This window comes from Salarias fasciatus, chromosome 20, assembly GCF_902148845.1.
Source record: "Salarias fasciatus chromosome 20, fSalaFa1.1, whole genome shotgun sequence".
Lineage (NCBI taxonomy): Eukaryota > Metazoa > Chordata > Actinopteri > Blenniiformes > Blenniidae > Salarias > Salarias fasciatus.
In genome coordinates, this window is record NC_043764.1 from 13,880,287 (window position 1) to 13,903,175 (window position 22,889).

Here is a 22,889-nt window from a genome sequence, read left to right on the forward strand (position 1 = left end):
AAAATTGAGACCAGTATACAATTAAAAATGATATAATTTTCATTGATTTGTGTCTACAAAATGTATGCAGTCCTTCAAATGTAAATGTCCTGCATTGAGACATCTGAATGATATTTTTAACCATTTGTTTTGGTGCCAGTCCAGACAGTTTGAGTTCATATTATCATAAAACCTTAAAATAGATGTGCTAGGACCAGCAAATAATTAGAAACTGATTAATACCTTTAATTTGGCTTTGGGACAAAGCTGGAACAGTCGAAAACCAAAGATCTGGGGCTGAGTTTAGCTCTGAGCCAGGCTTCTGAACAGAGCCACGTCACCTGGATCAGCTTTTCTTATTATTTTGCTCTTTAAAAAAGGAACGCTGCTTGGCACGGACCTCAACCTTTCACTTGGTTGGCATAAAAACTTGGAATTCGTGCACAGACAAAGCCCAAACACTTCTTCGGCGGTATTGCATTTAATTATGTTGATAATAGAACAGAATACACGTTTCCTCTCCTTGCTTGTTGAATAGAACCTTGACTAATAGTATTTAAAACTGTGTTCTGGTTTGTCAATTTTCATTTAATCGCCTATACGTCTCAAAAAGACCTTGATCAATGAATTTCCTGACAAAGTGAAACACTGCTCTTTTGTTCTCACCAACGCTGAACTAATGGCTTCATTGGGCCGGCGTTCTTCCTAAAGGCAGACGGTCTTAAATCACATCCTGCAGTTTATCTATCCATGCTTGTGAGGCGAGGTGCTGGGTATGAGCAGTGGATGCACTGGACAGGCCACCAGTCCATTACAGGTCAAACTTTGAAATTAAATACGTATTGGGAATTTAGAGAACGTAAACTGTATTGTGTGTTTTTTTTTTTTTTTTTTTTTTTTTTTTGTGGATTTAACAGGAAACTAGTACAAACACTCATGCACGCACAGGGAGAATGTGCAAACTGCACACAGAACGGCCCCCTGTGAGGCGAGAGCACTGACCTCTGTTCAAGCCTCATGCTCTACACTGCATGTCACGCTGCTGTTGTAGTCTTTGACTATTGTTTCTAATCTGGGAGGTCGGAGCATGTTTCCTCGTTGGAGCCAGGTGCCTGACTTCAAACAGTTTTCTGGCTCGCTGCTCATGAAGCAGAGGGGTCACCCGGACAATGGCGGCTCAGATTGGAAGAAAAAAGCTTTAATGGACATGGGATCACTGTGTGTTGAAGGTCTGCAGTCGTCCGCAGTGATCAAGTGAAGACATTTTTTTTTTTGCTGCCCTTCATGACTGGGTTTTCTAACCAGCTTCGTGCTTTACCGCCCAGCGTTCGAAGCCGTTCGATCCAAACAAGACATCCGCCGTGAGCGGGGACTGTAAATAATGCACCATCCGAGTCGCAATCCAGCTTGTTTCCAGTCGGCACCCGCCCAATCTATTTTGCGCGCCTTGATATTGCCGCTACTTGAAAAGACTGCATCATTTCCTCTTAGACCTCGGCCAATTAGAGAGGAATGCTTATTAATGCTGCTTGCCTGAAAGATGCTCAACATGCCGAGCTGAATTACTGGCGGGTCTCCTTACAAGATAAAGATATGGATCCAACCTTTTCACAGCCTGACACCCAAATCATCCTTCACCTCATCTGACATTTAATATATTTACGTAGTGTCAATTTGCTGGGCTATTTGGCTTATTGATCTATAAGTCAGGAGCGTCCCTCCTCTCACACCGCACGCAGTGCAAACCTGCCATATCCCACAACTCGAAACAAAAGTTATTTTGCTCTTCCCGGTGTAGCTCTTAATAACTGTCTTTCTGGACCTGCGCGAGCAAACAGACGTCTAAACGCTCCCGTCAATATTCAGAATCGGTCGTTAAAAAGAGAGAGACTTAGAAAATGAACAAGCTTAAAACAAAAATCTGGTACCACAAGAAATTTGTGCGGTTTTCTTCCTCCGCAGTCGTCCTCTGAACGCAATAAAAAGGAGGTACGAGCCTCCTCTGTTTGATGTAATCAAGCCACCGAAACTGGAAATAACACACAACAAAAATACTTCCCCTGATGATATCCAGAATGGGTTTCATGAGAATATGAGTATTTAGATGACACTGCCATCTAAAACAAACCCATTTGAGCTTAAAAACGCAGAGTTGAACATTACACAAGCTAAATGTCAGCATTTTCCATGTTCACTGTGAATCATACAAGCTCTGCTTGGTGGTGCTTACAGGCTACACATCTCCTTTTAATGTGCTACATCTATTGCCCGGTTTACAGTTAAGCCCAGGTTTTTTTTTTTTGTTTTTAATTTGTCCCTTTTAAAAGCAGAATCCATTAAACAACACTGGCTGTAAGCCCCATTTTAATTAGTGGCTGCAGAGCAGAGAGGAGGTTTTCTTACCTTTCACAATCAATACCGCCACGGCTGACAGGCTCTCCACGTCCGTGTCCACCACGCAGATATATTTGCCAGCGTGGTAAAGCTGAATGTTCCTGATCATCAGATCTCCTGCTGCTCTCTATCAGGGAGGAAAGAAAGCTTTATGTAGCAGGGAAGATAACGGACCCCGTGACGGCTTATTAAAGGATGTAGCGGAGCATGTGTACGGCGCGGTAAATAGCAGCTCCCAAACATTTGTAGATCCTGCGGTTATTTAACTAAGAGCGCAGGAGAAAATCAAGAGAATATTTCTGAACATATCGGGCCGCAAAATTATAAGAATAAAGGTGAGAATTCATAAAAAAACACGATAAGCATATAAAGTTTTTGTCCTCCAAGGTTACGTTCAACATCACTGTGACCCATGAGACTCGCTGCATGCGTATACACATTTGAGCTATTACTACTTAGTTCAAAAAAGCAGTTTTAGCTTGATTGGAGAGGTTAAAATAACCTAAGAGGACACCCATAAGCAGAGAATGGTAAATTAGTTGCAAAATCAGTCTTTTGGTGTTGGCACAGAAACACGGCGGCAGATCCAATGTGGTTTAATTATGGAAATTAAATTCCCCGAAGCAGCGAAGTTAAGTTGATAATCTCTTTCGGCTGGGGACATTTGAGCATTTCTGAGGAAACAGTCCCTCTTTAGATAAGAATATTGTCAGTCAAACGCACAGTGAAAGAATAGTTCATCTCGGAGCGTGTGAGGATGCTTTTGAAAGTGATATTTGTCATTTGGGTCGCTGCCACGCTTTGATTTCTTTAAAAGACACCTCTAATAACGCGTATCCCCTTCACCGCTATAAGGGGCTGCGCGACAAGCCGTGTCAAAGCGGAATTTAAAGAGAAATCCAGACCAGCCAAAGCATTAAAAAAAGCAGATTACTTCAGAAGACTGCACCGGAGCAGGAGAAAAAGATGACAACCTGTCACAACGGCTGAGTAACTAGCACATTACCTACATGATGATTTTTATGTACTGGGTGTATTTTGACGGGGCGGCTGCTCTGTTTCCATTCACCAGAATACAATCGGAAGCGCAGAGAAGCTGAATGATCTAATAGCGTTTCCTTCCGAAGATCACATTCCCACGGCTTATTATGCCTCCAAGGAGACTTTCAGAGTCGTGAAAAGAAAAGTATCAATCCAACTGCAGCAAAAGAATCCTCTACAGTAAATCTCATCAAGAAATACAATAGTGTGGATCCGCACGCCACGGATGGCGCGACCCGATGCAGGAAGAGGTGGCGGCTGCCGATTTGACCGTAAGTCACTCACCCCGCCCACCAGCTCAAAGTGACCGTCCCCTCTGGCGATGAGCTGTCCGTTGAAGGCCCAGGAGAACGACACATCAAGGACGGGGTCGCTGGTGACCTGGCAGGGCAGCACGATGCTCTCGCCCACGATGATCTCCATGTCCACGGGCCCCTGGACGATTCTGGTTGGATCTGCACCAAACAAAAAAAAAACAAACAAAAAAACACATCCGTGAGCGCGGCTGCCAATCTTACACAGCGCATGAGATGTTTCATTGCCAGAAGATGAGCAGCCTTTTCTTTTCTTTTCTTTTTTTTTCCGAGATAGAAGCAAGCGAGTGATAAAACACTCAGTGGAACAAGACCGTGCTCGGTAACACCGTGAGTCAGAGGCAGAGCGGTGTTGTCTATATAAAGGAAGGTCTCATGAAAGTCAAATAATGTGTGATAACATGCGGCCCGCCACCACAAAATGTCATAATACTGCGGGAAGACACAGCAAGCATGATCTCCTGAGATCCCGAGAGCAATTACAATCCACTGAGGATCAGATAAAACTTCACGTAATGGCCGTCCTGCATCAAAATAAGGAACACTGCTTTAAAGCAAATCATTTGGATAAGCCTCCCGTGCTTCAAAAGTCAAGATAATAAATCTGCAGGAATCAAATAAAGAAGGCAGAACACAAAGGAAGGGGGATTTGCATTCTCACATCTTACCTCGCGCAGTCAGGGGATGAAAAGAAATCTCGTGTAAGTGTCCTCTCAGTTCTTGAGCTGGTGATAATCAATGTCTGGGTCACGGCTCCGTGTCGCAGACTGCGTCACCGGTGTGAAAAATACTCGAGTAATTAAACAAAATAACTGGCTTTGGCAGTGACAGCGGCAGAAAAATATAATCCAGGGCGTTAATAAAACCAATAAGAAAACTGGGAGAACACCCAACTATCACTCCGGTGAAAACGTGCCGCTCGACAGAAAACAGCATCTCTGCCTCGCTGAGGCTTTCACCGCTTCCACTCGGGGCACTTCCCTTTGTTGCAGTAAATTGGTTGTTTCAACCGCTCCCAGGAAAACAATGACGGAATATTTTGTCAGACACCTCCCAGGCGCATTATCGCAGCCCGTGCAGAACGTAGCCGGACAAAATAACTCGATGAAGTCAAGCGGGAAGACAAGAACTTTAAGTAATGGTGGTATTACAAAGTGAAATCGCTTCTTAAAAAAGTAGAAAAAATGGCTGAAAATGTACTGTTTTGTTGGGAATTAATTATTGAAGGAAAAAAAAAAAACTTCCAAAGTTTGACACTTCTCAGAGTTACACTCTACCTGCCTGCCAGTTATTGACTGTAGTCTTTGCGGTACAGTAGCTGTCTCCGCCGTTAATCCATACGGAGCCACAAATTCTGCTTACTAAGAGAAGTGCACAACTGTGTGCTTTCCAGCGGCGGGGCTTACCGGTAACAAGGAGCCTTCCGGTGGTACTTGACATCCCGAATCTATTCCGAGCGAAGCATGTATAGCTGCCCGCGTCAGACTTGCTCACGTTGGCAAGACGCAGCGTCCCATCTGGAGAAAGCGTGATCCTATAGGAGCGGGCAAACAGAGGCAGCAGTTCATGATTTCAGCTTCCAAGAAGGAGAAAAATAAATCCGCATATCAGACAAACAGTGATTTCTGGATGGCATCGATGTACATTATCATGCATGTCGTGCAGCCGAAGATATGCAAAAACATGCATATAATCTGAATAATTTGATTAAACAAGGAAGGCTTAAAAAAAGAGCATGACAATTTCTGCAGTTTTAAAAATAAACAGCAAGAGCTGCGGTTCGGTGCCGACCTGTCGTTGGTGTGGATCGGCAGGTTCCCCTTCTTCCACAAGATGCTGGCGATGGGATAGGCCTGGGGTTTACACTCTAAAGTCACCGTGGTTCCTGCCTTGGCTTTGAGCAAAGCTCTGAGGACGTTCCCCGTGAAGTCTGGAGGAGAGGCTGATGGGAAACAGTCAGTATAAGACTGCAGCAGACCTCTCAAGACATTTGAAGCACGTTTGATCTGCGAAAATCGTCAAATCTTAATGTAATGGAGACAGACATTTAAAACATTTGCGGTGGGAATCAAATAGATAAGTAATACAGGCGTGACTCTTGATTTTCACTACGCTTTATGTGTGTGTGTGGGGAAAAAAAAGTAAAGTGAGAAGACAATAATAGAAGTTTTAATTGGTTTTACTGTAAAAACATCAAATCTAATCTGTTCCCATCACACCATCTTCATCACAGCATCAAAGTGGAAGATATCACGAGAGGAAAAATATATTTAAATGCGTTTGACCTCGCAGAACCATCCTCACTGACCCCATTATCTGCTAATCCAGACAACCTTTAAGAATGACAGTAAGATGACCTTTACGATTCTCTGCCAACAATGATTTGAGAATTTAAGGGGAGAGATAAATGCCATCCTACCTAAAACCATTAGTTCAGCAGCAAAATATATGACGCCGTGTTTATTCTCGGCCACACACTGGTACATGCCGGCGTCAGACAGAGTCAGCACCGACACCGACAGGACTCCGTCCTCCACACGGATCCTGTCCTGTGGAGGAAAAGAAAGACAGAATGAAACAAGGCAATTATTTGCAGAGGATTTAAAGGTAGCTTTCACTTTGCAGTCTCAGTAAACACTGGATTGGGTTGGAAGCCGCTGTCAACATGCTACACAGTAATTAATCGTTCAGAGCGTAAACCACATTTTTATTCTCCAATTATGGACTCGCTCATTTTCTTACAATCATGTAAACATGTTTCAGCTTGCAGGTTCGTCTGTCTGCGATCTTTTTCCAAAAGTGATATTCCTTCTAGTGAAAACCCATCTTGTTAGATTTGTGTTGGTGTGACTAATGCGTTGTGATTTAAAAACATTTTTTTTCCCCCCATAGACATGGATCATTAAAAATAAGTGTCGGAGGTATGCAATGCAAGAGTTCTGCAATGCTTATCTTAAAAAAATCATTTTAATCCTAACATGCAGAGCACAGTCCAGATTTTGGAGGCATTAAATAAAAGAGAAACAAACACAAGAAGAGCAATAAGGCAAATGTTATCAAGGCTGGAAATTAAACAGCAGACCTGATGATTAGAGCCACAAATATGCACCAATATGACAGTCAACACCACAGTATTGCCACTGATAGACAGGATACCGATCATCCATCCTTGTTGGGGCAGTTCGACCCACGTACGGAAGAGAGAAGACAACATAACAATCCTTCCAGGAGAGACTGTACGAATGTGTGTGTGGATACTAGAGTACCTTATCTTGAGAAGACTCATGAACTTATGAACTACTTATTTTAGGAGTTGCAATATTTCACCAGTTTCACCAACGATTGAATTAGAAACAAACCAATAAAGCACACCACTCTCTTTGTTTAACACATGACACGACAATGATTCCAATGCATGTCACAGTTTACATGCATACAGGAAGGATATGGGAGTCTAACACTGAATTATCAAGCAGCCCAGCTGAAATACTGCAATTTTCAAAGTAATATTTTAATCATTAATTATTGATTATTGATTCCATCCATCCTCAATACTGTTTAATTCCATTTAGACTACCTGCCAATCTCAGGGTGCATTCTAGTCCATACCAATCCATCATGGAGCAAAAGCATGACACACACACACACACACACGCACACACTCACCCAGAGGCAATTTTAGAATCACCAACTACTCTCTATTGCGAGAAAATGTAAATTCAGAAGACAGAAATGCCCCGAGCCTGGAATCAAACTGGGCTCAGCTTGCTGTGAGGAAGCAGTGCTCACCAGTACAGCGCCGTGCTGTCCAAGAGAAATACTGCAACCTTCATGAAGAAATTCTGATCTTAAATTCTGTGATAGGCAATTTATTCCTAAAACCAGAATAAAAGATGGCCTTTAAAAATGTCTTTTTAATAATAAGGTTTCACTTGTTGTGTTTGTAGAGTAATTCAAAAGAGGTCTGCCTATAGCCTTGAGCGTTATTAAACACTGCTAAGGAAATAAATCTCAGCAGCAGGTTGAAGTCAGCCAAGTTCAAAGCTATGGATCTCCGGATATTCGAGACTGCGCGTATTCCTCCGGTGGTCTGAAGTAAGGTGCGCGGCAACAGTATATTTCACACTAGATTGAGCCCATTGTCCCTTAAATCTGAAGGAGCTTAAACATGCGGCATGAATAATGAAAAACAACCACTGAGTCCATTCAGATGAAATGGAGCAATCTCTCGGGAAGCGCACTGATCCACTCTCTAAGACTGTGTAATCTGCCAAGGTAAAGCAGAATAAGAGACAGTTACACCCGTGTCTCATCACCGGCACACCTCGGCAAGATGTTTACACTCTCCTCTCATCTCACTCTGAATTACACTTAAAAAAAAAAAAAAAAAAAGAAAGAAGAAAACGCAGCGTGTTTCGTGCCAGGATTTGCAAAAAATGAAAGGAAGAAGCAAAGCTGGAGATTAAGTCTTTAAAATGAAACACTTGAAGGTGGCAGAAGACGGGCAGTAATTTACCTCGGAGAGAAGCTGCTGGCCGTTCTTCAGCCATGTGTAAGAGGGCTTGGGCTTGCCGTTGGCTCGACACTCCCAGTACAGTCTCTCCTCTATGGCCAAGGCCGTGTCCTTCATGGTCTGGATCCACTGAGGCTTGGCTGAGGATACAGAAATATTCTCCAGTGAAATATATAGCAAAATATGACCAGAGGGGAAAATCTGCTTAAAAAAACAAAAAAAAAAAAAACAACCCTGTATTATCTCATTAAACCCTGTGCATCCGAAATAGTTCAAAGGAAATGAGGCAGATTGGCAGCTTGAATCAGCGGAAAACACAAAACGTCAGGAGAATGGGTTTGTCTTAAATAGGCTAAAGGAGAGAAGATTGAATGCAGAGCATCAGTTTCATCACTTAAATGTGTCAGCCGCCTGTGGCAACTCCAGATGAACATTAAACACTGAATTACAAAGCAGGAAGCCCTCATGACTGGTGAAGAGCAGCCGCCATCGCCATTCAACTCAGCCCGTCTCCTTAATTCTGTGCGGATAATAAACAGCACCGCCGCCTGTTCTCCCGATCCAACACACATCTCCCTGCATCTCCTATATTTACAGCTTTCCAGGAAGTTTCATGGGTGAGAGCTTATAACGAGCATGGCTCGCTCCTCAGACGCTGTCACCTCCAATCTCACAAGTGTCATTTTCTCCTTTGACAAACTCAGAAACTGAGACTTTTTTTCAATTCAATTTAAAACAATATCTTATATTTTGTCAGCCTGAACACAGATGGTAAATGGGTTTTTACTTTCCAGCTAATTTCACTGCTTTGATCCTCTTAATCTCCTTTACACTTTGCATTAATCGTCACACAGTCACTCACAGTCATTTACACTCTTACACCTCAGTGGCGATGGCTGCCATGCAAGGTGCTCACACACCATTCACACGTTCACACATCATTTAACCGAACATTTCTTGAAAAACATGCATTGAAATTGAGGAAATTATCACACGATTAAGTTTTCAAAAACCCCGTAATTAATATTTGCAGTTTAACTGTGACTCTCAGGCATCCCCAGTTACGAGTAAATAAGTGGCGGTACCGTAAAAAGCCAGCCGACCAGTGGCTGTGTTCTTTCCCATCTTGTTCTCAGCCACGCACTCGTATCCTCCAGTGTCGTCCTGTTGGAAACTGGGGATCTCCAGCACGGCGTTCGAGTACTTCATTTTGACTTTGCTGGGGAAGGGGACGCCGTTCGCCCTTCTCCAAGTGATTTCTGGGACGGGACTACAGGAGGAAGGAAGACGTCAGAAAAAAAAATCTCTGCGGGCAGCTTATAAAACTCCGGTCATCAATCATTTCATAGAGTTAAAATCTAGTGATTGCATTCTTTTTGTGAATGAATACGTTCCAAAGTGCATCTGAGGAGGTGTGAGAGAGTAGTAGACTCTGCGAGGGGGAGGGGCTCAACTTTTCACACTTGGAAAACCTCAGATTTAGACCTACTCTAATCCAACAACAAAGAAATGCTGCCGTTTATGGCTTTCAGACCAATCACAGCTTCATCCTGCAGTATAGGGAATGGAATTGTCACTGTAGCTACTGTATGGAGATTGGAAGGTTTCTCATCTGGAATGAAAGAGACCGAAAACATGCTTCCACATCAAGGAATCCAGCTTACTTCCCAAGGGCGAAACACTCCAGCGTAACTGTTGATCCCTTTGCAGCGGGCACATTGTCTGGGAAATTAACTTCTATTTTCGGCTCGTACTCGCCCATCACTCCTGTGAAGAGGCAGGCACAGGATCTTTGCTCACTCTTCCAATATTCATGACTTACAAGCAATATGGCGTGGCATTATGGACCAAACAATAGCGCCGTATAAGTAACAGACGACAGATATAAGACACATGAGCAAACACTCTCTCATGGGTAAACTCCAAGTGGTGCATCACTTAAGTGTACAGTCACCAGGGTGCAGTGAAACGCTTGCAAGGAATATTTTAAAACTCTTGTCGGAGGAATAAAGAGAATTTATGCGAAATCTTGTTTTTGTCATCCATCGAGACTTTTTTTTTTTTTTCTATCTGTTGTTTCAAAGCTTGAGTGGGCAGTTCCCAGTGCCTGATGTTTCACTGTTTACATCAGTATTCAGGGAAGACAGCCGAGATCAGGATCAGAAAAGTGACACAATGGGATTTAAATTTATGCGGCTACATGTACAGTACACTGAGTGGAAACTAACTGGTTGAGCCACCAGAACACTCAATGTAATGGTCCAGTGACGTATGACTTATGTTTAATTCATTCCACAGGCAGTCTTTATACACTCCTTCTATGAAAGCATAACAGAGAATAGAACAACGGACCACCGAGAGCAGAATTCATGTGAAAGCATAAGGGAAAAAGCTTTTAAAGGGAATGCGAATTACAAGAAAAGCAAAGTCAGCAAAGAAGAGATTTGGGTGCTTTGTTTGCTGGCCTACATTGAGGAGCGACTGTTTACTTACAGGCATTAGCACTGGGTGACTCAACCACAGCGAGGCACGGCGGGACAAAGAGCACTCACGCCGGCGCGATGATTAAAGCCACCTTCAAACGAGAGGGGCATAATACGAGGCTGCGGGGGGACGCTTTGTCACATCGCGGCCGTAAACTGCGTCTTACCGTCCGTCCTGAGGATCAGAGACGTGGGGGAGCTCTGAACCTTGCCCTTCGTCACGCTGTTCACCACCGCACAAGTGTAGTTCCCCACATCGGAGGACTCCACCTTGGAAATGTAAAGGTTTCCCGTCTGCTGGGAGACGAAACGCCGATTGTCTTGCTGAACGTAGTACGGGTATTCATTGAAGACCCACGCATACGTAAGGTCTGGAAGACAGAGAGCGAGTGTAAGGAACACAGTGCAGCACTGAGGGTAATTCAGAGGCTTGTGTCCCTGTTTGACTGGGCTGTGACAAATTGCCAGTGGATTGAGTGAAGGACTTTTCAGGGCGAACAGGGTTCAGCAATTCCCTTTGGTGAGTTGCAACGACAAACTGTTGCTTAAATTCTAAAGAACTCAGTAAGATTTGCTCATAGTTCTTGCTTATGTCTCAAACCCTTCACGGTTTACTTTTCTTGTAAATTGAAAGGTGAGAAATAAGCCCTGTGCATATCAGGATCTTCACCAGGTTCTCGCCTTCTTCCCACAGTTTCTGTGCTTTTTTTTTTTTTTGTCCTGGCTCCACTTTGCATGATGTCTGATGACAAAATGATTGCATGACTGGGCAGAGATCCCGCATTTATACCATCAAGGATGTTAAATTGTCGAGCACAACTGTGACAGTTGCACGATGTTTGTATGTTGAGACAGTCGCACCGAGGATTTGCCGATTTCCGCTGCCGAGCGTCATTTAAATCTCAATCTTTGATCCAAAACGCTGTAGGATTTTGGACAACGTTTGAGTGACATATGCAAATTGCCGAGCGCCTCCAATTAGTCAGTTCTTGTCACAGTCCATCAGGACATGAACCTCCAAGATTTTAAAAGAGCAAAAGAAACACTTGCAAAACAAAAGTACATACAATATTTAGGTCAACTTTAAGTCAACATATTTCTATTATTAGGAAGTTTTTATGATTTCTATTGAGAAAATCTTAAATCAACTTGACTAGAATCAAGTGGAACATTTATGTGTTTGACAGGATGAGCTCTGCAATTCAACTTGGCCACATAAGACTTAATTCATTTCAAGATTTTCAACACTAAAAGTTGTTCTTTAAGGCCCTGAGTAAATGTGCACTTTATGATTAAGAAAAGGCTCAATGATAAAAACAGATAAAAATCACAGAAGAGCAAAATTTCAGGAAGGTTTTCCTGGTGACTAGAAATATTTAAAGTGTAGTTATGTGTTGTGTCAGTGGGAGCTGTGATATATTTCCACTCGAATAATGAACCCGAGCACATTCTGGGGTTTAAAAGAAAGAGACTTTACCTCCTGAGGAAGTGGGTGTTCCACAAAGTAACACCACTCCTTGTCCCTCTCGGACTGACACAGCGCTTCTGGTGTGAACTTTGAAATGATCTAAGTCTGAGGGAAGGAAAAAAAAAAGGAAGATCACTGCAGGATCTCACATATCAAGGGAATGGAACAGAGCCGAGTAAAAGCTTTCAGTGAGACGCCGAGATGAGCCCATAAGAAAACTGTAATGAGAATAACACTTGGGCAATGGCTGCGACAGGGAGAGAAAGCGGCTGTGTGAAGACAGAAAAGTGCCCGTGCAGAAACGCCAAGCCGCAACCTAAATGAGGCATCGGACATTAATTTTATGACTTGGGAACGAGGCTGTTAGGAGCAGTAAATATAAGCTGCAAGAAGTAAACTGCTTGTTATGCAAACGATTAAAAGTTTAAAAAATATAATGTTTAAATTATTAAAATTATTAACAAACTGCTGCCAACTTCCACTTAATTCTACAGATTCCAAAGACTTGAGAGCTGTACATTATCCAGTATTACCAGGGCTTTTTTTTTTTTTTTTTTCTGACTTACCGTTGTTGTTTCTTTTTAAACGTAATCATACTTTTTAGAAGCACAAATCTCTGCTTTTTTATATCTTAAAAGCTTGTCAAACAAAACCAAAAATATCTGTCTGGCCAGACGTTGCCATCGAGCGACGGTGTGAAAAGATGTTTTGTTGCGATGTGCATGAAAAGAAACCATAGTGAATAGTAAATAAACAATAAGTGTTCATCTGCAATATTCAGTTGAGATGTTTCAGCACCCAATACGTGATCAGAGAGACATTTTCTAAAACTGTCAAAATACTTATTTTTTGCTGCAAAAAGCAGTGGTAATGCGGAATCATATTTGCACAGCAGCTTACTTTCCTTTAATAACAGTAGCGGTACGCCCTGCCGGAGCTTTTTCTTTCAGGCTAAGCCCTTATTAAGATATTCTTCAAACACTGATTGTGCAATTTGGTTTATTGCCTTACTCCCGAGAGCCCCTGACTGAGGTTAACAACTCAAAAGAAAGTAGCCATCCTCAGTTTGCATATGTAACCATAAGTGAATAAACAGGCACAGCACTCCAACTGCACTTTAACATTTAATGTAGCTTCACACCAATGTTGCAGCACTGATAAATACTGCAGATACCGCCCTTCCATTTTGGTGTGTGTTGGCATTATTTGCTGTTCAGAGCAATTTTTTTTTTTCTTAAACAGAAAAGAAAAAAAGTGTTACTTACAAGCAAACTGCAGACTGGCTCTCCTGCTGAGGATAGCTCCTACTGTGTTGTAGGCCATACACTGGTACATCCCGACATCCTGGTAGCGGTCCAGACTGCTTATAATGAGGTTGCCCCCAGACAGACGCCGCCGCCGATCCAGGCCCAGATTTATGAGAGTCCCATTCAGTGACCATCTGCGAGGGCAAAGACGCCATCAGTCCCTGGCAAGATGCGCACTCCCTTCTTCTTTCTACCAACCAAAAGGTGGTGTGACGGGAGGTGAGTGGAGAACACAACTCACTGTGGTAACTCACTTGGAGCAAAGATAATACACTGTATGTAGCGTGATTTGTGAGGGTGCTTGGGAATTCCTGGAGTTCTGCAAGCTGAAATGAATAATATAAACTTTGTGGTTGTCATTTTTGGTCTTGTTTTTGTGAAGTTATGAAGAGAAGTATCTTCTAAAGTGGTCCAAGGTGTCATAGATCAAATAGCTGCTGAACATCCATCTTCTGTATGTGCTGAATCCAAATTTGCCTTCGAGGTCGCTGGATTCCATCCCAGCTCTTCGTGCTGCAGGCGGAAGCCTGAGCGCCGGGTCAAAATGACTCCTCGCACAGGGAGAACATGCAAACTCCACACACAGAGGAACCCAGGTCTCACTGCAGAGCGAGAGCGTGAAGCAGTATATCACTGATCCTCGCGCTCGGGCACAACGCTGATTGATTGTTTCATGCATCGGTTTATCACACGTGTTTCATGGCTGCTGCATATTTTTTTCATCCCCGCAATCTAATAACCCATAAAACCGCAATGTCCGTAAATCAGTCATTTGTTCAGCCAACATATGTCGCAGAGACGCTGCTTATGTGTTTATGTAAAACCCTGAAATGCCGATTTCTCAGCGACGTTGTGTTTTTATTCTCTTCTTCTTTATTTAGGTCTGCCACCACTTGCTGCGGCTGCAGCAGCAGCAGCACTCCCATCTCCCCACAGGGATCATTAAATTTTAATCTTAGAGTATCATACACAAAGCTGTCCTCTGCTATTTAAGGGAAGCAGATATAAAGGTTTGAGAGCCATCTCAGATATTCTACATCAGTCTCACTGTAATCATCTCTTCTCTGTCACATTGTATTTACATAATGTGACATTACTCCACCTTTGACTTCTCATTAGGGCAAAACATTAGCACTTGGCAAGAGGTAACAAGGAGCTGATGTAACAAAGGATGCTTTTTAAACTCTTTCTCACCCTCTATTGGATTCCCACACTTAGCAGACTGTGGGAATTTGAAAAAAAAAGAAAGAAAAAAACTTGGCTTAGCAGGTTGAGATTGTGCTATCACATAAATGAAGCACCTGATAGAACTCTTAAACGCAAGGTTAATTCATTGAGTTAAACACAACGCGGCCTATTATTTGGTGAGAAAATGCTCCTTTCTCTTTTGCCACACTCTCTCTTCAAATGATATTCTGTGCATCGATGGGTTGAAGGACAGACCACTTTTCAAGAATCTGCCATCATCTTTCTCTGTGCACAGAAAATAACTATTTCTTTCTTTCGGCCATATTCTTCTCTGCTGTCTTCCTTAAATGGAAATGAAAGACGTGAAGGCCAAATAGCGAACTTTCCGAAAGCTTTCAAGTCTAACCTTCAAAATAATTTCTTAAAGGATATAACCAAGCCATTGAATGTTGATGAGTGTTTGTGGCTGCAATCTAGACGCTCGCAGCAGACGGCTGTGTCACGGAAGGTGCCGAGATTAACCTTACTCCTTCTCGACGCCATACGATGAATAATAAAGGACGACAGCGGCGAGCGATACATATGTACATTCGGGCGCCCGTTTCCATTCACCTGCACTCAGCTTCCTACCGCTGAGTGACCGTCTTCACCTCGCTCTGACCTGCTCTGAAGTGCTTTGGCTCGTCAGTGGCGGCATGAACACAGGCCAGATGATTGAATAGCAGCTGAAAAACTGAATTACTCCGCTTGAAACTCATTGTATGAGCGTATGTCGTCTGACCGCCTGACCCCCCCCCGGAGGAGCTCGAGTGTGCTGCTCGACCCTGCCGTCCACAGCCACGGGATTCAAACCTCAAGTCAAGCAAAGGGTAGATCAGTCACTTCCTGTATAGATTTGAAAAAAAGAAGAAGAAGGAAATAAAAAAAAAAAACTCATACAGAATCACCTTTAGGGCCTGCTGTGGCGAAGATGCCTTTCTATATAAGATCCGGTTTTCTCTCTCATGAGTTACTGTGTGCACACTATGAAAGTCTCATATCTCTGTGACTGACAGGAGTGGCAGAGTAAAGGAAAAGGAGGAAAAGGAAAGACAGGGGGGTGGGGGGGCAGCTGTGTGACTCCATTTACACTTCAAGAGGGAAGCCGGAGGAGTGCAGAGGGCATGCCGGGCCTAGCACAGCCCGCTTGACGAGACGCCACGTTAAACACGCTCATCGCACCTTTAATCAGCACATGGAAATACCTGGTCTTAGGTGGGGAGCGTGAAAAGCTCGAAATAATGAGCGCGCGCACTCCGCGCCGCGATCACTCGGCTCGTCTGCGCCGCCGTAATTCCAGTGTTGAACGCCAAAGACATTTGTAATCAATGCCTGTTGGTGCCAACTGGTGTCTAGCAACCTGCCTCGCTCTCGTGGCGTCTTATAAGAGGAGGCGATCATTAAGATGCTGCACGTGTCGCCCAGATACTATCTGGTGAGACAAGAGGCAGATTGGTGGTGTGCTAGTCAATATGAATTAGTAAAGCCATAATGACACCAGTGCTCCGAGTGCCTATACGTGTTTCAGTCTAATTTGGAGAAAATGAACCAGCAAGAGAATCTATTCGTTCTGTGTCAGGAAAAAACAAAATAATAATAATAAAAAAAAAAAAAAAACAATCCTGCAAATTACAGTTGTTTATGCACTCAAAAAAGGAAGCTGGTAGCAGACAGTTGCTAAAATCCACCTATATAGCACGTGTGTGCGTGCAATTTAAAATGGTTTCTATACTAGACTGTTACTGTGAACAAATGCAAACAATACTGATGATTACTGATGATTATCCTTTTAAAAAAAACACAACTTGTGTGATGTATAATGGATATATATTAAAAAAAAATCAAGCATGAGTTTCTACTCCTTGTGAATGAGTTTTCATCAGACGTTCCCACACTGTGACATGACAGCGCTCTAACCTGTACTGAGGAGGAGGCGTTCCCTTCGCATCGCAGGTCAGGGTGGCTTCTTCCTCTATGGAGTCAACGGGAATGAACAAATCACCTGGCTCCATTCTCCATCTTGGACCGTGGTACGAGCCGCTGTCCAGACAATCTGTCAGAGAGAAAATGAGCGGCCCGAGTGTGCAGACAGAAAAAAAAAAGACTGTTTTCATAGAGTCATGCTGCAGTAATACCCTGATTCTATGCTGCAAATGGTACATTTAGTCCCACAATGGGGGGAGCGCTTTTAAAGAAAGTGAATTTGGACATTATAGACAAATAAAGGTAATTTTGTACATCCTGTTTTCAGCAATTTCAGACACCTTAAAGCTTGATTCATCTGCTGTTTTAAATCCTTTGTCACACTTCATTTTTTTGGATCTTCTCTCAATAAGTTTAAGCAATGATGAGCTATAAAACAAGTATTTTAATAAATAATAATGATTTCCCTCAATTGAGGTCCAGTGTATTCATCTCAACCTAACACTGGGAGTGAAACAGCTTTTATTTCTGATAAAACTTGACTTTTTTGGTGCAAAATAGCCAAGATAATGACCTGGATCTACCGAGAACTGTTAAAACCAGTAATAAAATAAATTAAATATAAAGAACACAATGAAAACCTGTGAATCTACAACAACTCCAGTGATAGATCTGGTTTTACTTCTGCCCAATAGGAAGACTTTTGGCAGAAGATATCAGAAAAGTACGAATGTAACTTTCTTAACACTCATGACTGATTGTGTAGCAAAATACAAAATGCTTTTCAATAGTGAATGAACTAAGCCAGTAGGACAAATGTAAAAATGTTGGCATTTTCATATATTTCCGACAAAAAAGCCATTAAAAAGAAAAGCACAATCCTCAGTATTTTTTGTTTGTTTGTTGTTCTCTTGGATTTAGTTGAGTTCGGATTTTCTTTTTTCTTGGTGGATGTCGCGAACATTATGAACAAACGCCTTTATTTACTAGAAGGAAAAGCATTTGTGCTTCGTGTCAGTTATTTTCCCACTAGGAGTCAAGGAAAAGGGGCTTTAGAGAAAAGGAAAATGTCTCTGCATCAGGTTACAATCACAGTGGCGAGCGGGAGAAGATTGAAAGCATTGTGTCTCCGTAGTGAATGGAAGTCAATACAAAGGAGTGTTCCTTTAAACCCGGCCACATCCCATCATCCCCGACATGATTTTTGGCACTTCACCTATCATCTCGCAACTGTAAATGTCCAAGCGTGAAACAATCATTACTCACATAAAAAGGTGGTTTACCTGTCAGACAATCGATGATTGATAATAGCAGAAGCTGTTTCCATGGCAACGTCATCTTTGGCAGCTGAGGGTAAATGAGACTTTCATCCAATAAGCTTTGAAATGGCACTTGTGTTCTCCGGGAGAGAGAAGCTTGACCTGTTGTGATGAGAATTTAGTTGTAAAATACCAATTTTTTTTTTTTTTTCCTTTTTCTAAAGACAATTCGACTTCTTTCGTGACCTATCAGGAGGCGACACAGAGGGGACTGGATTTTGTCACTGGCTACAGTAAAACTGCTGCTTGGAAATAAGTAACTTCTTCTGATCGTTCCCACATTTGCAGTCGGTGAGGATCCCGTTCGGTGTCACTTTGTGCCCCGTGGTGTGGCCAACTCGCACCCAGAGATGTCTGAGGGTGATACCAGAGGCATATGGGAAGACATCCATGCCAATCTATTAGGGGAGCGACCAACAGCTAAGCTCATCCTTCACTTGGACGGATTCACTTTCTGGCTGCCTGAGGAGACTTGGACCTGGGAATTGGGTGCCATCCAATCAATTAGATTCACCCACAGCAGCATGTGTCTTCCCACATGCCGGGGTGAATCAAGACAGCCTGATGAGGAAGCCATTCCACCCAGGTCCATAATCAAGGGCAGGAGTCTGTCTGCTTGTAGCATGTGCTGTAAATTGCGATGCACCCGCTTCTTGCGGGGGGGGAAGACTGAGCGAGTAATGATGCAATTATGAAATGTCAAACATACACACGACGAAAAAAAAGGCAATAACACAGCAGTTAAGTGAGCAGTCACACACACGCACAAGGACAAGTACTCGGAGTTAATGCCGATTTGTGTGTATTAGTAAGGAGATGTATGAAGGAATGCACATAAAAAAAAAAAAAAACATGAAAACATGAAAAATACAAATTTCTTCAAGAGGTGTTCAAGATATATTAAGGGCAGGGACAGATAATAACACCAATCTGCTAAATGTCACACATCCCACACACACCTACACACCAAACTTGCCTTCTCGCCTTGTACAACACGTATAACAGTCGGCCTCACACACACACACACACACACACACACACACACACACACACACACACACACACACAAACGCACACACACGCACTCACACGCACTCACACGCACTCACTTTCCATTTAGAAGACATAAGCCGTGATGTGCGGCTCATTTGTGGCCTAATCCCGAGGCGGGCCTGGTTCAGAGCGCTACTTATGGAGGGTCTAATTGTTTGTCAGCTGCCTGGATGTCAAATCAGACACGTGGGGTCTCAGCCAGGATTTTCTCTCTTACCTTTCATGTGTGCTCGGCCCTTTTTTTCTTCCCCGAAAGTCTGCAAAATTGGATTGGTACGCTTCCTCTCAAGAAGAGTCCTGCATGCCATACCTCAGTGATAGGCCCACAGTGCACTGAACTGCTGGCACCTCAGGACCGAGGATTGGCGTGCGGAAGGTACAGTGGGTATTACACTACTGTCGACTTTGCGTGTTATGGTTTGCGTTTGGCGAGGGATTCTGTCAGGGACGGTAACAGCTGGGGCCATGTGTCCCTTTGTTATGTACAGATCTAAAAAGTCACGAGCAAATGCAAATTACTGACTTACAGAATTACGCCACTGTTACGAATGCGTGTCTGTGCTGCGTAGAATTGTTTGAGCACATGAAGAAAACAAATAAAGCACACGTACACATGCACGGGCGCACATTAACACACACACACTGTCAGCTTGCACTCATGGATAATGGTGGTAATGATGATGGTGAGGCAGCTTTACAGGGTGAATCACTCCAAATCAGAAGAGGGTAGCTTCCTGAACCGGCCCACCACTGGGTTAACCGGCACCAAAAAAAATAATGTATAATCACGAAATCTGCCACCTCCATCACACTCTGCCTGCTTCCAACTAACATGCTGGTTGAACAAATAGCCCAGCAGGAAGAGTGGGAGTGTACTTAGTTTGAAGGCCTGAGCTGCATTCATCACACATATTCCAGCTGACAATGTGACAGAGAAGTATGCAATTACCTAGTGAATGCAGCAAGGTAAAATTGACATGTGCACGCGTCTGCACCTTTTCTGACTGGATCTCAAGAGACAAAAAGCCCATCATCACTTAGCTATTCCTCAAGGTTTTTTTTTTTTCTTTTTTTTTTTCCTCTTAAACAGCCTCTCTGCTTCATGGACACATCATTCCAAGCATGCAAGGCTGATTTAGTTCTAAAATGCATATTGGTCTTGGCTTGTGGGGTCGATCATATATTTCAGATTGTAAGTTGGGCTGCAGTGTGGCACCACACCAGGTAGGAACCACGGGAGCAGTCAGAGGCTGGCAGTGTGTGACTAACTGCATCCTTTTATCACTTTGACAAAGAAAAGGCATGGTTGTGCTACAAAACAACTCCTCCATATTTCAAAAACAAAAAACAAAAAAACAAAAAAAAAACAAACCTCAAGTGAACGCGAACAGAAAATAAAAGAAAAGAAGCAGAGTGTTGTGGAGGAATTGGCTGTTGCTGGGAGGGCTCGTCGGGCTGCTTCTAAAACAAACAATTCTAATAAAGAGAAATGTGGCAGCAGGTATTGATGAGCCAACCAGGCCTGTTTCCATGTGAGCCTCGCGGAGCGAGGGGAAATATTTGAGGATATAAATATCAAGTGTGAATAATTTATCTCATGTGCGCGCATTAACAATTGCGGAGCGCGTCCACGAGCTTCACATAAACACATTTTTGCGCGCGCGCGCGCGCGCGCGTGTGTGTCTGGGTGTGTGTATGTGTGTCTTACCTCTTATCCTGAAATATCTAGAGACCAGGACGCAGTCCTCGCGTAGAAAAAGGCAGACTGATCCTCCATGGAAACCTCGCTGGGAAATATTTCGGTCACAATTACAAGGTCGTTCATACAGGTGAAACCGAGCCGGTGGTCAGTCACAGATAACGGGAGACGCAGGAGCCGTGGACACGCGCGTTTCATATCGCTGCTCCGCTCCTTCTCCGCCACTCTCCGCCGAAAAAAAGACATGCACACACACGCGCATATATACACACACACACACACACACGCACGCACACAACACCCACGTTGTTTGCCGTGCCGAATCACATTTGCAACATCCCCAGTTTTACGAGGCTCGACTCTCGCCCGTGTTTATGCTTTCAAATCCGACGCGCGCGCGTCTGGGGGAAGAAAAAAAAAGGAAGAAGAAGAAGAAGAAGAAGAAAAAAAAAAACAAGAAAAAAGGAGGAATCTTGCAGAGATGATTTATTATGCGCATCAAGTCAGCTCGCCCTGCGAGGAAGGGAGGAAGGAAGGAGTGGGCTGGACGGCGGAGAAGGAGGCGATGGAGCAGCCAGAGAGGCAGCAGCAGCAGCAGCTCTGGGATGGAAGGTGCGGGAGGGAGGAACGCGCACGCACCTGGCGGAGAACTGCGCCCCCGTGCGGCGGACCGCAGTACAGCCTCACAAGAGGGGGGCTCCCCGGCTCCCGAGGTATTTTTCTGAGGTTCAGTTGAAAAAGAAAAAAGCTGAGATTGGGAAACTACATAACTGGAGAAACCCTGAGCAACAAACAAACATATACACACACACACACACACACACACACACACACACACACACACACACACACACAAAACCTGCCACCGACTGACGACGGCTCTCTTTTCATGTCAGAGTTTGCATGTTCTAACTGTGTTTATGGGTTTAGTCCGGGTTCTGTGGTTTCTTCTTGCAGAACCAAAAACATGCATTTGAGTTTTTCTTGTGTAAATGTGAGTGTGTGTGACTCACCTGTGATACACCAGTGACCTGTTCATGGTGTATCCTGTCTCCACCCACCAGACAGTATGACTGACTCCATCGCCCTGCAGTCCTGAACTCGATGAAGACGATGGGAGGAGACAACCAGCTGAAGATATGGTGCAAAACAAGAACTATTTCAGCACTTAGACTCATATTTTTTTCAGTTTTCTTTTCAACAATCATATTTTGCACATACACAACACATATACACCATGTACCCACACCCACACCCACACACACACACACACACACACACACACACACACACGCACACACACACCAGTCATAGGCACAGATTTGTCACCAACATAAAAAGTGTGGAGTTCTCCGACTGAAAAGTGAAATTCACTTTCCTTTGTTCATAAAACAGAAGATGAAAACCGCTCTCCAAAGAGGTTTTCAATCACAAAGCCTAAAAGTGCTCCGCTAACCTGTGAAGAAGCTACAGGGATTTAAAGACATCAGTTTACTGCAGTTCCTTTCTCTCTCAGTGCAACAATAACAGAAGCTTAACTGTATATATGTTGTTTTTTTTAAGGGACGGACGAAACATTATCTCTAAGATACATTAGAATGAAACAAAATCTCATAAATTGTCTGGTTTGAAATTTGAATATCCAAAGATCGTTAAGCACAACATGCAACAGCCTTTCGCAATGGGCTGCACACCGGGATAATGGTTTCCTCACACAGACTAAAAACATGCATTTGAGGTTTATTGGTGACAGTAAATTGCCGGTTGGTGTGAAAAACGGTGTGTGTGAGTGTGATGGACCGGCAACCTTTCCAGGGTGAACCCTGCTGACACCCATTGCCAGCTGGGACTGGCTCCAACCCTTAAATTGGATGAAGCAGTGCAGAGGATGGATGGATATTTTAAATATTCTCTAATTACTTCTTACTGTGTGGGGAAAAGGTCTTCTTGACCACACATAATGTGGTCATGTAATGTGTTCACCAGCAGGACGTTTCAGTCTAAGCTCCTTTCATTGATTGAAAAATGAAAAATGAAAATTACTCAATCAGAAAAAGGACTTGCCTCTTTGTTCCAGGCAGAAATACTTTTTTGTGCTTAACATTTGAAGGTATTTTATTTTCTTAGGCAAAAGCAGTGCAGAATCCATCCATCCATCCATCCATCCAT

General features: G+C 43.4%; 1 protein-coding gene across 1 annotated transcript in view; it reads right to left on the reverse strand.

Moving 5' to 3' along the window:
* The window catches only part of cntn3a.2 (contactin 3a, tandem duplicate 2), a 37,776-nt gene extending 16,832 nt beyond the window's left edge, over window positions 1-20,944 (reverse strand). The window contains exons 1-14 of the mRNA XM_030118157.1: window positions 20,730-20,944; window positions 17,933-18,070; window positions 16,644-16,779; window positions 13,458-13,633; window positions 12,202-12,297; window positions 10,892-11,095; window positions 9,906-10,008; window positions 9,327-9,511; window positions 8,245-8,381; window positions 6,148-6,277; window positions 5,520-5,670; window positions 5,135-5,262; window positions 3,700-3,869; window positions 2,383-2,500 (exon numbers count right to left, since the gene is read on the reverse strand). Coding sequence (XP_029974017.1) covers window positions 2,383-2,500; window positions 3,700-3,869; window positions 5,135-5,262; window positions 5,520-5,670; window positions 6,148-6,277; window positions 8,245-8,381; window positions 9,327-9,511; window positions 9,906-10,008; window positions 10,892-11,095; window positions 12,202-12,297; window positions 13,458-13,633; window positions 16,644-16,779; window positions 17,933-17,987 — 1,789 coding nt within the window. The 5' untranslated portion in view covers window positions 17,988-18,070; window positions 20,730-20,944. The remainder of the gene's footprint in view (window positions 1-2,382; window positions 2,501-3,699; window positions 3,870-5,134; window positions 5,263-5,519; window positions 5,671-6,147; window positions 6,278-8,244; window positions 8,382-9,326; window positions 9,512-9,905; window positions 10,009-10,891; window positions 11,096-12,201; window positions 12,298-13,457; window positions 13,634-16,643; window positions 16,780-17,932; window positions 18,071-20,729) is intronic.
* Between the last annotated feature and the right edge of the window lie 1,945 nt (window positions 20,945-22,889).